The sequence below is a fragment of the Centruroides vittatus genome, unplaced genomic scaffold, assembly GCF_030686945.1.
Source record: "Centruroides vittatus isolate TY-2023 unplaced genomic scaffold, ASM3068694v2 contig_927, whole genome shotgun sequence".
In the NCBI taxonomy this organism is placed as follows: domain Eukaryota; kingdom Metazoa; phylum Arthropoda; class Arachnida; order Scorpiones; family Buthidae; genus Centruroides; species Centruroides vittatus.
In genome coordinates, this window is record NW_027122613.1 from 2,082,924 (window position 1) to 2,099,117 (window position 16,194).

The following is a 16,194-nucleotide window of genomic DNA, read 5'->3' on the forward strand; positions in this document are numbered from 1 at the left end:
AACTACAACTAAGAGTTTCGACTCGCTGATTAAACGAAACTCGATAACTTTAAAGTGAATGAAACAAAAAGAAAAGAAGAAAAATATTAAAATTATATAAATACAATTAGAAAAAAAAGAAATATATTCTTGCATTTAACAAAGAAAAAAAAATTTAATAAATTTCGAAACAAGACAACAGAAATTAGTCACGTAGTGAGAACCACGTGTCAATGTGCTCCTTTGCTTGCAATACTCTTTCTATGTAGATTGCTTTTGACGAGAGAGCAAACGGACAAAGAAGTGATACAAATTCCTTTGTGCCAGTGAGGCCTTTAGACGTAAGGATCCATACTGCCTATCGTCCCGTATCTGTCGGACAGGAGGTGGAATTGGTGTGCCAGTCGCAAGGTGCACGACCCCCAGCACAAATATCCTGGTGGAAGGGAACCGAAAAACTCACCCAAGTGAGGGAAACAACCATTCGAGAAGACAACCTAACAATCAGTGTCTTGACCTATGTGCCTACCATTAGTGACAACGGGAGGAATTTGTCGTGTCGTGCAGATAACCCTCAGCTGAGAGACAGCGAAATAGAAGACGTCTGGTTCCTCGATGTTTATTGTAAGTATTCATTTATTCAATGTGTGCTTTGCACTTTCACACTGTCCTCTATACTCATACAATATTTATTAAGCTTGAAATTGTCATTATGTTTTCTTTTCTCAATACCTGATTATCTAACAGCGAAATCCACTCAACTCGACATTTAGATGCAGTTTATTCTTGATTAATTTACATTCAATACTAAGTTCAATTGAAAACTTACTTTATTCGCATTTTCTATTTGAATTTCCCCACAAATATAACACGTATGCTATTCTTAAATAGTTCTACTGTATAAAATATATGATGTTATGAAATTTATTTTGAGAAAATACGATATTAAAATAAATACAATGAATTATTTTATTAAAGAAATAATTTAACTAATTGTTAAACAATTCGTGTAAATTTTATCGCTCGATATTACTTTTCATTTTAATTTTTAGGGATAAAAATTATTTAAAAAGAAAAATATTATAACTGAAATTCTGAATTTTTCTCCTGAATTTTAAAATTTTTATTGAGATTTTTACAAGAATTCGATACGTGAGCTATTTTTAATCAATTTTTACATATTTGTGGGAAGAGAAGAGCCTAAAAACTTTGCTAATGTTAATTGCATTCCTGTGGTTACGAAGGATTTTTTTTGTAAGAAAACAAAATTTATTTGTATATGGTCTTCGATTATAATTTTATTTTTATAAAAGAAAAATATTTTTTCCTAAATTTTCTAATTTTTATTGAATTTCTAACAACTATCAATCATTTTACACACGTATTCACTATTGGAAGACTTCAACCGTTAAATTTTAAAACGTGTCATTCAAGTTTTATAAAAACTATTTTTTTTAATATTATTTTTTACTTAAAGAATATAAAAACAATTTTTTAATATATTTTAAAAAATTATATTAATACAGCCGAACCTCCAATAACGGCCATCTCTAAACAGTGTCTATTTTTTCACAATTTTCTTTTTAAAGCATACAAAATAACCTCCTTACGACGTCCATTTTTATGTTTCTTCGGTGGTCGCTTTTCAAAGGTTTCGCTGTATTTAATTTTTTAAATAATTTAAATTCAATGCAATTTAGTAAAAAAAAGAAAAGTTCCTTTATATCTTTAAAAACTTTTTTCCTTTATAAAATATGTAAATTATATTATGAAATATAGAAATCGTATATTTATTTATTTATTTATTTATTAAGTAAATGAATAAATAAATAAAATATATGTAAATTTGCTTAAATCATAAAATCGACAGAAAAAATTTATCTCGTGTTTATTTTACAGGGAAAAAATTCAAATAAATTTTAAATTATTTAAAGAGTTTTGTAGTTATATTAATAATGTAGAAAGCTATTATTTCTCTTACATTAGAGCTTATTTCAGTCATCTAATGAATAGACGATAACAGCATCACTCTTGCTAATCCCAGTTTAACAGTATAAAAGTGTAAAGAACATTTTATTTGACAATAAAATTTTCTCTCTATCTTAATATTATCTTAATTAATCTAAATTTAAATACAACAAATCTTAACAGAATTAATTATTTAACGTAGAAAATGAATCCATTGCTCTACTTTATAGGTTTTCTTTAAATGGTAATTTTTAATTAATTCAATGTTGTAGGTCTTGTATATCATGTGGGAGAATATTATAGATGATGTGAAATTTAAGGTTACAGGTAACGTTTCTTTCGTAGATCCTCCTCAGCTTACTTTGTCAAATAATTTATGGAAAGACATGGAAGCTGTCACTGAAAAAAGCGATGTCACATTGATATGCCATATCCAAGCTAATCCGCCCATATCAGAAGTGAGTTGGAGATTCAACGGAAAGTCTTTGTTTAGTAGTCCATCATTAGGAGTAGTGATAAAGAACCATACCCTATTGCTATCTCCCGTGGAGAAAGAACATCAAGGATATTATCAATGTCGAGCAGAAAACGTTGAAGGAAAAGGAAACAGTCAGGATTTGTTTCTGAAGGTTCATTGTGAGTTTATTCCTATTTATCTTTCTTACTGACTAACCTGACGATACCTAACACGTACTGTACATATGTAAAAAAAATACATTTGTTTTATTTTTTAACAGCAAGAAAACCAGAAAAATATATAGCTTTTAGTGCATTTTCGTGTTTCTTCTTAAATATAAGATTTTAAAATATTTAAAAAGTTTTAAGATATTTAAAATTTAAGAAATGGAAAAAAGTTGTATTTTTCCGCCGACTTAAAAAAAATATATAAAAATATATATAATAAAAAATTGTAGTTGTTTGATGTTTTCTTTACTTGAATAATCTTTTAGATGCTCCCAAATGTATGTCACCACGTCATTCAGTTTATGGTGTAATTAGAAGTGAAGCTGTTAGTGTGACGTGTGATGTAGATGCCGATCCGACAGAAGTCACGTTCAAATGGGCATTAAACAGATCAGCACAAGACATTCAGCCTATAGATTCGTTCAAATCAAATGGGACTAGAAGTATTGCGACAATAATTCCAGAAGATAATTTGGGTTTTGGTATTCTTTTATGCTGGGCATCAAATTCTGTTGGTCTTCAGAAGGAACCTTGCAGTTTTCAAATTATTCCAGCGGGTAATTCCTTTTTTCTCCTATTTATTTAAGATTTATTACGAAATTTAATGGTGTTTAATGTAATTTATCATATCTCAACATAACTATAATTATTTAATGATGTTTATAACCTTCATGAAAATTTATGAACCTACTATTTAAAAATGACAAAGAAGAATATTTTTAATTAAGCTTAAGCACGTTATTATCGTTTCTGTAAATTGTATTACATTAAAAACTATCGTAAATAAAGAAATTACATGATAAATAACTTAATTTTATCGATATAAAACGTTCAACTTACTCTATCGTTGACAATTATGTTGGAATTTGAGTAGAAGTAATGTTATTGAAGGACATATCTTAACCTTTCAAAAGCAGGAAATATACCTGGTAAATAATTAAGATAGTGTGTTTCGGTGTTGGAATTTGTTATTATAATCTCATTTCCTTCTACTAATCTGCGTTTCTGACATGCATTATTTCCTGGAGGCACAACATAAGAGGAAGAGATTACTACCATAGCCGTCTATCATTCTTGTCAGAACTGCGTGTCTACGTTACAGCCAGTGGAGAAAATCCGATACCAAACACGATGGTGAGACTTGTCTAAATAAACACCGGTTACAGACATATACATTTAAAGGAAGTTTTCAAGGTGATTTCATCAGATTTTCAAAGATTGCTCTCACTATACCTTTACTTACGTCTTTTATCAAAGAAGTTCATTAACAGGAAATAATCTAAGTTGTTTCTGATTAAACTTACTATCATTACAGTCTCGCATTTAAAATCTCTAGAGAATTTTGAAATATTCAGAAGTAAATTACAGAACTTGAAATCGTTACTTTGTACGAAAACACAGAATTTATAGAACGAACTCGTTATAGTTGAATAATTTTTAGTTATTTGATCAAATGTAAATTAAATTTTGGTATTTTTGGATGTTTCTCGCCCACTTAACACATTAGAAAAGCATTAGAGAAGTTTTTATAAATAATAAAATTGTTATCCTGAATAATTTTATTTCATTGCTATTTAATAGGTCCTCCTGAAGAACCCAAGCATTGCATTTTAGCGAATAGAACAATACAGTGTTTAGTAGTGCAGTGCGAAGCCGGAAACGATGGTGGATTAACACAATTGTTTCATCTTGAAATCTTCGTAACGGAATCACATCATCTTCAAGCCAACGTATCCATTTCAGATGTACCAGTTTTCACCATTTGCAATCTTCCAACTCAAACATCATTCCTTCTTGTCATATATTCAGCAAATGCCAAGGGAAGAAGTAAATCAGTAGCTTTGAGATCTAGCACACTTTCTCAACAAAGCACAGCAGGTAAGAGCAAAAACTAATTTTAAAATGCACGCTACACCTCCCACGCTCTAATATTATTTACTATTTCCTTTTTTTAAACGCGATTTAAGAAGCAAAAAATCATAATTCTATAGTCTACTTTTATCCATTTTTAATCTGTTTATTAATAATTTACACGTGTGTAAGTATACATGTTATTGTTATCTTATAAAATGTATAGCCTATCGTTAATTTCCTACACAGTTATGTAAAAATATTATGCAATAAATAACATCTATATGATGAGAAAAACAAGAAATAAGATAAATTTTCTTTTGTCATCATTAGAGAGCAGAAGAAAACTAATATAGCATATAACAAATCATCAGAACCATACGAGTAATATATATATATATATGTATGTATTTATTGTTTATTGTGTTACATTTACTGAATTATAAATGATAAGTTTACCAAAATTTTTCCTATACACGAATTAGTTGCCGTGTAAAATACAAGAAAACGTAAATAATTTCTATCAAAGTTGCTAGATTTTATAATAATTTTCAATGTTAAATTACAGTGCAAATGTGTTCGAAAATGGTAGAAAGATATATTAGAGGAAGAGATTTTGTAGCTCGATAAGATTACCAACCGAAAAGAGTGTTTCACCAAATTTATCGACAAGTTCTCGAGGCCCTGAGGCGAACATTAGCGTGATTTAGAATCGAGACAGACAAATAAAACCGCATAAGGCTTTAAAGAAAATTCTTTCGTCATCATTGCTGGAGTTCTTTGATAAATAATTTAAAAAAAAACCAAGTTAATTTCGTATTTTTAACTTGAATTATCTATTTAGAAAATCAATTAATAATGGAGACAAGTTTTTAATCTTAAAAAAAAAATAAATAAGGAAAGAAACAATTATGTTAAAAGGATTAATGCTTTAGCTGGAAGGTTTTTGTTTGATCTTAACCTTAAGATCTGACCCTTTTAAACAAGAACCTCCCATTCTTATTCAAAATACTCGTCTCCTTTACAATTTACTCGGTAAAAAAATTAAAATAAAAAAAGTAAAACTTTTAGCTGTAAGTGTTCTCTTTTCCAGTTTAAACCCGTAAAGTGATTACTGTAGAGTAGAAACTTGTTCTAATTTTCATTCCGGATGAATATCTGTGTTTTTTATGTTGTTTTCTCTTCTATTCCCTCATTCGAGATTTTTGTATGCCTGCTTTACCCTATCCCTTTTGCTATATTCAGGAGAAGAAGACACGCTATCCATCAATCATGTAGTTGGAATTCTCATCGGGGCAGTGTCTGTTCTTCTTCTAGCCACATTTGTTGCCATTACTGTAGGAAAATTACGAACGCACAGGAGAAGAAAGGGTAAGCAATTTCTTTTATTATAATTCTATTCGTTTGGTAAGGTTAACTATTTCTTTCTAAAGTAATGGAATGTAAAGTGATATGTATAAAAATCGTTTACATGACATCCCTACGCTTTCTTTAATCCCATTTAACTTGCTCTTATTTTATCTTAAAGTGATATTTACACGACAGTTACATGACTTTCGGTAATGAAAAGATTTTCTTAATGTTCCTTTTAACAGATGCTCTATTTAATGAATATTAAAATATCTATATTTAAATTTTAGATAAATTTTCAAAGTTTTTTAAATATAAAATTCGAATTCTAAAATTATTATTATTATTATTATTTATTATTATTATTATTATTATATATATATATATTTTTTAAATTTGATTTTGCTCTTTTACTTTTTATTTTCTTGGCAAGTTTATTTTATTTATTTATTTTTTTTTAGATTTTCATTTACTTTGTAATTTATTTTGGACTTTGAGTTTTTCATATTGTTCTATTTTTTCCTTATTTTGCTATTGTACTGTTATTTTATTTTATAGTATTTTTTATAATACTGTACAGTACTTTTAGTTTGCTTAAAGTTGATGAATAGAAATTTTGTTTTTTATATTTCTCTCTCTCTCTATATATATATATTATATATATATATTTCCTGTATACCTTGTCTATTTTGTAATTTCTTTTGTACTTTGATCCTCTGAAGATTTTCCTGGATTTCTTAGTTTCTTCTTAGTTTCTATACAGCTTTAGAAATGTGATTTTTGGTGGATTTTTTCTTTTTTATATCCTAACGCTTCGCTTTATCAATCGAGACGTGTATCAAAATACTTAACTTAAAAAAAATAATATAAAATAATAATAATAATAATAATAATAATAATAATAATAATAATATTTAAAATCTTTTACATTCGCTTATTAACTGAATTTTCATATTTTTAGTCTTATAAACGAAATTTTTTTAAAAATAAAATTACAATTTATTCGTTATCAAATTTATTAAGTAAACACAATACAATTTACAAATTCTTCAATCTATTAATATTAATACCCTCAACGAGTTGAAAATGATAAAAGTGCAAATAATAAACTGGAAACATTTTCAATTAAATTCAATTAATAGAATAATACGCAGAGTGTATTGAAATGAAATTCCTCCCATCTCTATCTTGCATAGGGTGTCATTGTGGTTAATTAAAAGTTATGGTTTTAAACTTGATAAACAATTCCTTTCATCAGAATCTCTTAAGTAGATATGAATAACGATTTAAATCATTAATCACTAAATATACTTTCCTGAAGTAAATTATGTTCTAGCATCAACTGATATGATGCTAAGTGGTTAGGAAATGACTCGGTCTACGGTTGTTATCGAGTTATTTTGTTACATAATTACCCTCTATCATTGCATTACTTACAATTGAAAAGTGAAAAATGCCTTGGCAATTTTCTCTATTGACTTCTTAGAATGCAAAACTTAATTATCCACCTTATAACCTATTTTATATTCGGTGATAACAGTCGAGTTCATAATCGTTCTTCTGCTCCAAGAAAATTTTTTTAATGTTAATTAAATGTCACTTTGTTCGTCGACTATAAAAATAACTTTGAATTAATATTGTTACTGCTTTTATTTTAGGAAGAACGTACCGTGGTGACTTGGAAAAGTACGTATTAACGTTGAAATTTATTGTTAATTATTTATTTAAAAAATTAAATATCAATTTATTTATTTTTTTTAATAATAATTGTACATATTTATATATAAATTTATATCGTTGCCAGTTTTATTTAAACATAGCAAGTTTAAAAATTAAATTTAGCATTTATTGATACATTACATCAAAATATTGTACGATAATTAAATCATTTTAAAAAGTCAATTTTTATGTTTATCGTAAATTTTAATTTAAAATCTTTTGGATAGTTTTCTTTCTTTGCTTAGAAAATAGTAGTATGTAATTTAATATAGGTATATAGGTATATTATTGGACCACCCTGTATATTAACGCTGTATACTTTAACTTTCAAAATTCTAAATTAAAAGGCGATTAAATTCAATGCAAACACACATAAATTTAATGAAATTCTTCTTAATTTAATTTTTTAATATATTTTTTAAACTATATTTTAAACTGCGAATAGAAAATAAAGTATCTTATAACACATTCCTATAGATTATTTAATAAATAATTTATATTAAGATAATTAGAAAATTAATGTTTAAACTATTAAAACTCGAGTATTAAATCTACTTTACGTACTAAACTTAAAAAGACATTATAATAATTTTAAATTAAATTAATTTATACTTAAAACTATATGCCTAATAAAAATTTAATTGATTTATGGATTAAAATATAACATTTAAAAAAAATTAATGAAAAATTTAAGTTTAGAGATCAATTTAATGACTGTTTTCTACTGAAAATGAGTAGACATACATAATTGAATATGGATAAGCAGATTACGTTTAAATTGAAATCAACTTACCAATAAAAATTGATCGTATTTAAGATGGAAAAGCTTAGAATATTTTATTTTCTTTAAAGTAAGTTTCTGATTTCTATAATTTAAATGTTATTTTTTCTCCCTCCCTCTTAATTTTAACGATTAAAATATTCAGTAATTTCCTTTCCAAGCTTGTTTTTAAAGGAATAGAAAAAGATGTACTCGAAAGGAGTGGTTGTTAATGATCGCTTTTCTCTAAGAACACCTTTTCTCACTCAATTTTTTTCCTTATAAGTCAATAAAAACGAAAAGTTTTACTCTTCAAACCTTTTACAAAAGTATATATACGTATATATTATACGTTATATATATATTATAGTTAGTAGGGAAAATTGAGATGATATAATTGTTTTTTATGTTAATTTTTAAATGATTTTATCAAGATCACAGACACATTTAATGAAAGAATGTAAAGACTCACGATTAACAGGAAGTCAAGGACCAGATATTATTCCAGAAAAGAATTATTTTCAAGGTGAGTGAAAGTTCTTGTAACAGTAAAGTAAACAAACTCGGTGCAGTGAAATGCTTTTGAGGTTTTTTTCATACGTAAACAGTTAAATCTAGTAAAAAGTCTCCGAATAAATCATAATTTATTATACTAACTTTTAAGATATTATTATTATATTCTTAAATTTACTTAGAAAATTATCAATATTATAAAATATTAAATGTATGACTTACATATACTGTAATAATAATAATAATTATTATTATTTATTTAATTTAATATCTTATATAAAAATTAATCTTTTTAAAAAGAATTAAAATTTCTATTCGGATTTATACCCAATAATTTAATAATATAAACTAATATTTTATCTAAAGATTTTGAAGTCGTAGAAATAAAAGTGAAGTTTGTTTACTGTAAACTGTTATATTTTTAAAGAAAACAGCATGGAAAAATTTCTAGAAAATAAAGTAGATGGGCTTTGAGATAGAATTTAGTAAGTAATCGATTTATATGAAAAAGTAAAGCAAACAACTGCCTATCCCATGTCTTGTTTTCAGTTAGAAGTGATGTTTTGAATGGAAATTTGATATCTCCATAGACCGGAAGGTTATTTTGTATGGTCTATCTTGAATAGTTTTGCAGAAAATCGATACCCTAGGGCGATATTAGTTGACATTGTTGTCATGGATTAGCTAGTGTTTCCCGTCAAGTGCATTGACATATCACTAAAGAGGTACCGATCTTAACATTTACAATATAGTGCACATTGCTGTAGTTAAATTAATGCCGCTATTGTCTTAAAACTTTCTTTCCAATATATTGTACTAAACGATCGAGATGAAACAAAGAAAAGTCGTTTCGTTTACCAGTTCCATCTTTCTTTTTTTTCTTTTACAAAAAAAAAGCAGTTTTACGGATGAATTCTATTGAATTTTATATTTACATTCTATCATCTGTGTTTAATGGTATCCGGTCTTCAGATCATTTCTCCTGTTAAAGGAGTAGGATCAACTTAAATAATGACATTTGAGAGAGAAACTTTATTTCATATTCGAAACCAAAATAGAATAATTTAGCCCGATCTTCTCTCGAACTGTTTAATCTAAGCAGCAATAAGCTATTCATTTTGATGGGCACATCACATTCATCTCGTACGTAATTATCCTATATGTTAATTTGTATACACGATCTCCACTTGTCTTGCAGAACATAAATTTCACATACCAGTCATAAAGTCTGCGATTGCGAGAGTATATGGTGCTTTCAGGTAGACAATGGGTTAGCTAATTGAAAGTGGCCGTTTAGGAAACACTGTTTACATACAATATGTTAAATAACGCTATGGATACGTACACGGATAAACGGCCACTAATAGTTAATAATTACGTGGAGAATTTATTCTCCACGTAATTATTAAGTAAAAGGTGATTATCTTTAAACTTTTAAAGTACTTTATAATCTCCTATTTAAATAAATTTCATCCATTCTGTTACTTAATTGACTTATCGCAGTTATTGCTGACTGCTCATTTTCTACACTATTTTTTTCTTTTTTTCTTAGTGAACTATATTCTGTGATGCTTCTGTTAGTTTTTCGCATCCTATTTACCAGTGGCTCCTAAAATTTATGGCCAGTTTCTGAAAAACTTTTAAACTTTGAGTCCATATGGCAGCAACATAATCTTCACTAAGCGTTGTTGCAAGCATCGTCCTATATTTTATCTCGCAGGATTTAGTATATTTTACACAAAGCATGCTACTATACGAAAGTAAGTGTATACCGAATTTAAATAATACTTTGACGTAAGTTTCGTCGTATAAACACAATTTTTAACAAGTGAAACAAGCACGTCTGCAAATTTCTTCATCGACGAGTCGATATCGAAGTAAATGAAATTTTCTATGACAAAGATTTTTATTATTTCCTTCAGCAATTGACTATACAATGTCTTATAAAAATTTTATTTCTCAGTCTATGCAATAAGAATATACGGACTATTAACTACGACCGATTTTATGATCCTTTCGCAATACCCTTTAATCAGCCATGTTTCTTTTCTCATAAATTTAAAAATCTACTAAACTCTAGACTGCTGATAATGAGAATATCGTAAATAATTTATAGCGACAGATTTATTAACTTTTGGTAGAGAACTTCCATGTTTTCCAGTGATACACGATGAACAAAAGACGAATACGCGAAGAAATTTTTACAACGATATCATTCACATTGTACAACATCCTGAGGCGGTAACACTTCACTAACGTATTAAACTAACAGAAAAGTTTAATGAGAAACAAAACAACGAACATTTATAGATTGAGAGAAGAGAAAAAAATTCTTGTTTGCAAGTAGAGGAAAGTAAGAAATAATGTGTTTTTTATTAGATAAAAATTTGAAAATTTTAATTGAATTTATAAAATTTATAAAGAATAAAGAATAAAAATAAGAATTAATGATAAAATTAAAGTTAAAATAACTTCTAAAACAAGAAGAATCATACGGTTAAGGATAGCTAAATTAAATACAGTGACAAATTACACAATGGTGAATGGATTAAGAATGGATCTCTACTTAGTCCTTTGGGGATTTCATTCTCAACAGCATAAAGCCAATCCCTTTGTTTTCTGTAATTATTTTACTTGTATATTTATAAGTAAATTACATTTTTTTAAATTCTTTGTTAAGAACATCTTTTAAATTATCTTTATTTCCCAAAGGATGAACAGAGTTTAAAATTAATTTTTTTTTTTATATCAACTGAATTCTGTATTTTTTAGATTATCTTTTAACTAATTATGAACTTTATATGTTGTTATTACTCTAAATTAATAATTGTTAACAGCATCAAAAATTATATATTTCAATAAAGTCTGCTTTAAATGTAACACAATTTAACACAATTGTTGTAAATTTGCATTTAAAATTTATTCCAGTTAACAATTCAGTAATTATCGCAAATCAAAATATATTCCACGGGGAATGGATTAACTTTTTTTTCATTTTTAACTTTTAATTAAAGTTAATTTGTTTGTTAGTGGAAGTTTAATAAAGTAAAGTAAATAATAAATTCGAGAATAAGTACGGAGGCAATTTTCTAGGAAGCAGAAGGAAAAAATCGTTAAAAGTATGTAACTCGGAGGTAAAAAAAATCAATATTATCAGATCAAAAAATAAAAATAAAAAAAAATCTTCAAAACAATTTTTAAAATCAACCACTGACTAGTGAAGCTTAATCTATAGTAGATTCTTATTGCTTATAGAGGACTACAGACTTCAATTTCCTTTCTCTTTATTTGTCTCAATCACTCAGAGACGTTGGCAAATGTCCCAGTAGACATAAATATTTCCACATCCAGTAGTCGAGTAAACATTAAAAAAAAAATAAAGAAATTGTACACATGTTTCTTTGTACTGATAGGTTTGCGTGCATTTTTTTATTTTCAGAAAGATCTGAAATCACTACAAGAGATTCAATCAGTGATGCAGATGCGAGCCCAAAGATGACAAAAGGTGAACCACCACCAGCTAAGTACGATAAATATCAAACAATTCAATACGGGGAGGAACCAGAGATAGTTCTATCGGTAAGTTTACATTTATACGTCATTACAGAACATGTATAGAAGGGAGTGAGAAGGTTATACTTTAGTAAATTCGTTCTAAATAGGTCATTCACTAACATCGTTATTAGCCCACTACCAAACTATTGGTTCGATATATTGATCACGCATTAGTCTTCTGAGTCACACTGAACTTTCCTCAGAGGATATGTGTTATCGAGGAGATAGGGGGGAAAAATGAAGAAAAAAAATAATAAAGAATGTTTCAATTATTTTTAATTATGTTATAAATATATTTTTAAGAGAGAGAAATAGGATAACGTAGTTCTTTAATAGAGAAATTAGAAAGATAAATGTTTAATTATAATTTTAATTTAATAACGTGACGAATTTAATTTGGTTAACTCTTGAGACTTGATATATTTAGATTGTAATTGGTAATGTCAATAGTCATTGAGTAGGTTACTTAGTGAGGGTGATGTTTTTACAGACTCCTCGAAAATTACGCATGTTACAAGAAACAGAAGGAGAGATGGAAGAATGTGGGATTACTGTAGAAACTCCTCTAATCAACGATGTACAACTCGGAGTCACGGTATGTAATTACAACAGCTATCGATTCTAAAGATGAAAATCAATATCACTACTGGTGATTATTAAATTTTGGACCATTAAACAAGAAAATATATCGTATTGTCTGAGCTTGGATGATGCCCAATGGACTAAGATTCTCTTGACGTTTTTGAAACAATTAATCCACTAAATTCATTTTTAATAGATAATATACTGTTGGGATGTATTCTTCTACTTTAATACAAAAATATAGCTTAAATAAGCCGTCAGAGCTTTAAAAAAAATTTGCAGACTGTGCTAAAATTAAATATTTGCTAATAAAAATTTTTTGCTCTTGGCGATATAAACTTTTCAATTTTAACTGTTTAATTAATAAAAGCCGAGAAAATGACTTAAAATACATGCTCGAAGCAGCAAAAGACCATAAGATTTTAGCATTTTCATTATTATTATTATTTTTTTAATTTGAATTTTAAGCCATAAAGTTATTTCATTATAAGAACAAAGTACTTTGCAATATTTTTAAGTAGGATTTTTTAAAGGAATTTTTATTAATAAATTTTAATTATTTGAAAAATTTTAACAATATTTATAATTAAAAAATCGTGCAAGACACTAAGAAATTTATATTTGAACAGTAAAATGATCATATTTTATAACGTTACCTTATAAAAATGATTATGATAAAAGTTCTCATATGTAAAATACCTTTAATAACTAGTTTCTTTACTATATTTTAATGGTTTATGTTTTCCTATAAAACAGCATTGGGGTGATGCGTATAAAGAAGTTGGAGTTCTATCGACGCCCGTGTGATTCAGCCATCTGCTTCACAAACCAGAGGAAAGAATTATTTGGCGAGAAGTCAAGGCGACAACCACAAGAGTCCTGCGGTGCCTCATCCTTATCACTGTACATTTGTGAATTTATCGAGAACGTCGCCAGATACAAGACTTGAAAAATACCTAAATCGTGACACCACAAAAAAACCACTCAAGCCATTTAAAACGATTGCTGTAGTTGCGTCTGTTTCAAGTATAAATGTATATTAAAGTGTCTGTTGATCTTCAGAGTGCATAAAATTCCTCCAGATCAACATATACAACATTCCTATTATAATATAAAAAAAGGAAAAAAAAAGGTTTCATTTTTTACTGATTTTCTGTGATGATAAATCAAAAAAAAATCTCCTCCAATTATTTATATAAATATATGTATATATTAGTTATTAATTTGTGCCATTCGGAAAATAACAATCAAGCACGGTTATTCTGTACAAGACTTCTCATAAGCGAAGTCAATCAGTTTGCTGTCCAGGCAGTGCTACTGTAAACACAACTGGAATTGGTGGGACTATTGATTGACTGTGTTTCGTCGCTCTAATTACTGACGCTAGTGGCTCACGAAACGACACGATAACAGCAGACTGAATTTGTCTCACGGCTCTACTATAGCAACCAGCAAGCTGGGAAACTGAGTCTCATATCACCAAAAGTCAATTCGCATCCTTCCTGCCTCGAAAACTAAAATCTAAAAGTGGACCTTTTAGCGTTGTTGGTGTTTTTATGTGGGCAAGCAACTCCTAGCCTAATTACTAGGCTAGTACAAAACTATTCAACGATTTCATTACATAGTTAGTTCACTTCTTCAATGCTTTCGAGTGCTATGGGGCCTTTGTTTTATTTTCTCTTCGCTCATCCGAAAATCCTAATTTTATCATTTTGTAGGTGATCGAAGTAATTTTTATTATTATTTTTTTATTTTTTTGTTTTTTGTTAACTGTATCGAAGGAAAAAAATGTTTAAATTAAAAACCTCTGTACTAAAGCGTGTGTTATTATTATTATTATTTTCTCCTACGTCGTAAACGAATTTAAGAAATTTTACTCACGTTTTACTCGATAAATGAAATCTTTTATGGCAGCTTGGTTGAAACTAATTCTATCTGACTCAGATCGGAATCTTTCAATGGAGCAAAGAAATCATAACGTACTGTATCAGACAGTATGTCTTTAGACAACATGTTTTAAACGTTTTACTCTTTTACGGCTTTTCTATTGAATGTCAGTTGAAAAGCACTATTGCTGAATGGAATAACGGTTTAGAATCGTTATACTCAAAAGATCTTGTCGAAAAGAATTATCATCAAGGGAATTCACTTTTCTCTTCAAAGGTATCTTTCAGGTATCATTTTTACTTTATTTAGGTAATTTAGAAAGAAGTTATTTTATTTTTTCGTTTTAATAAAATGAAACTTTTTCTTAGAAATAAAACAAAAATTTTCTGTTTTTTTTTTGTAATGAGCAAAACTTAAAGTAATTGTTCATTTTTTATATTTATTTCCTAGATAAATGCTCTTTTTTAATGGTACACTTACTCATACTTTATAGTTCAAAATTAAAGTTATTGGTATCTGTAAATCTTTATTTCCTCAAATATCCCATTTGTGAATGTTGTATATATATAACATCAGCATAAAATCATACACATGTATGACGATTTATTCGTTTTTACTTAGTTTTTTTTTGTTTTTATTTAACATTTTCAGTTTTTAATTCATTATAAAAAAAAGTCTTTCGGAGAAAACGTCACTACATTTTCTATTAAGAAAAAGAGCGTGTTAAATTTGAATAAAAGCTAGAACATTTAACTAAATTTTTTAGATTTTCATGCATTTAAAATGAAGAAAAAAATATTTTAAAATTGCAAATTGAAATTTACTACGTGTAGAATGATCTAACGAGTAATCTTTAATATATATATATATTTATGAATAAAATATGTATAAAATGACTTAAAAATAAATCAGTATTTTCTTTTATAACTTTAAATAAGTTTAATACAAAAATAAAAATCAATTCAAATACCTGATGCTGCCAAAATTATATAAAAATATACAAAGAAAATGCTTTTAGATAAAAAAAATTTAAAAATAAAAAAATATATATCATTTTAATATTTCATTTTATGTAAAATATTCAAATAGTATCGATATTTTGTAATGTAAAAAACAGAATTTTTATTACTATTATTATTATTATTTTATTGGATTTATTTAAAAATTTCGAAAGCGATAAAATATTATTTTATATAATATAGAAAAGCTAAATTTTAATGGGAATTTTTACTTTTTTTTAATTAGTAAAAGTTGATAAAATAATAAACAAAATATTGCTTTGGAGAGGAACAAAATGTAAAAAGTAAAGTCAACAATTTTTTTCCTAAGTTTTTAAAATAAAATTA

The 16,194-nt window shown here is 27.2% G+C and overlaps 1 protein-coding gene across 3 annotated transcripts in view; it reads left to right on the forward strand.

The window, feature by feature from the left end:
• Nucleotides 1-15,096, forward strand: part of LOC136984755 (synaptogenesis protein syg-2-like) — a 59,898-nt gene extending 44,802 nt beyond the window's left edge. For 2 of the 3 annotated variants that reach the window (XM_067281865.1, XM_067281866.1), the window contains 10 exons: nucleotides 307-603; nucleotides 2,293-2,583; nucleotides 2,898-3,188; nucleotides 4,213-4,509; nucleotides 5,728-5,853; nucleotides 7,491-7,518; nucleotides 8,746-8,837; nucleotides 12,264-12,403; nucleotides 12,870-12,974; nucleotides 13,718-15,096. In XM_067281865.1, coding sequence (XP_067137966.1) covers nucleotides 307-603; nucleotides 2,293-2,583; nucleotides 2,898-3,188; nucleotides 4,213-4,509; nucleotides 5,728-5,853; nucleotides 7,491-7,518; nucleotides 8,746-8,837; nucleotides 12,264-12,403; nucleotides 12,870-12,974; nucleotides 13,718-13,768 — 1,718 coding nt within the window. In that variant the 3' untranslated portion in view covers nucleotides 13,769-15,096. Of the gene's footprint in view, nucleotides 1-306; nucleotides 604-2,292; nucleotides 2,584-2,897; nucleotides 3,189-4,212; nucleotides 4,510-5,727; nucleotides 5,854-7,490; nucleotides 7,519-8,745; nucleotides 8,838-12,263; nucleotides 12,404-12,869; nucleotides 12,975-13,717 lie in introns of those variants that run through there. The other variant, XM_067281867.1, reaches the window with a different exon arrangement.
• The last annotated feature ends 1,098 nt before the right edge of the window (nucleotides 15,097-16,194 follow it).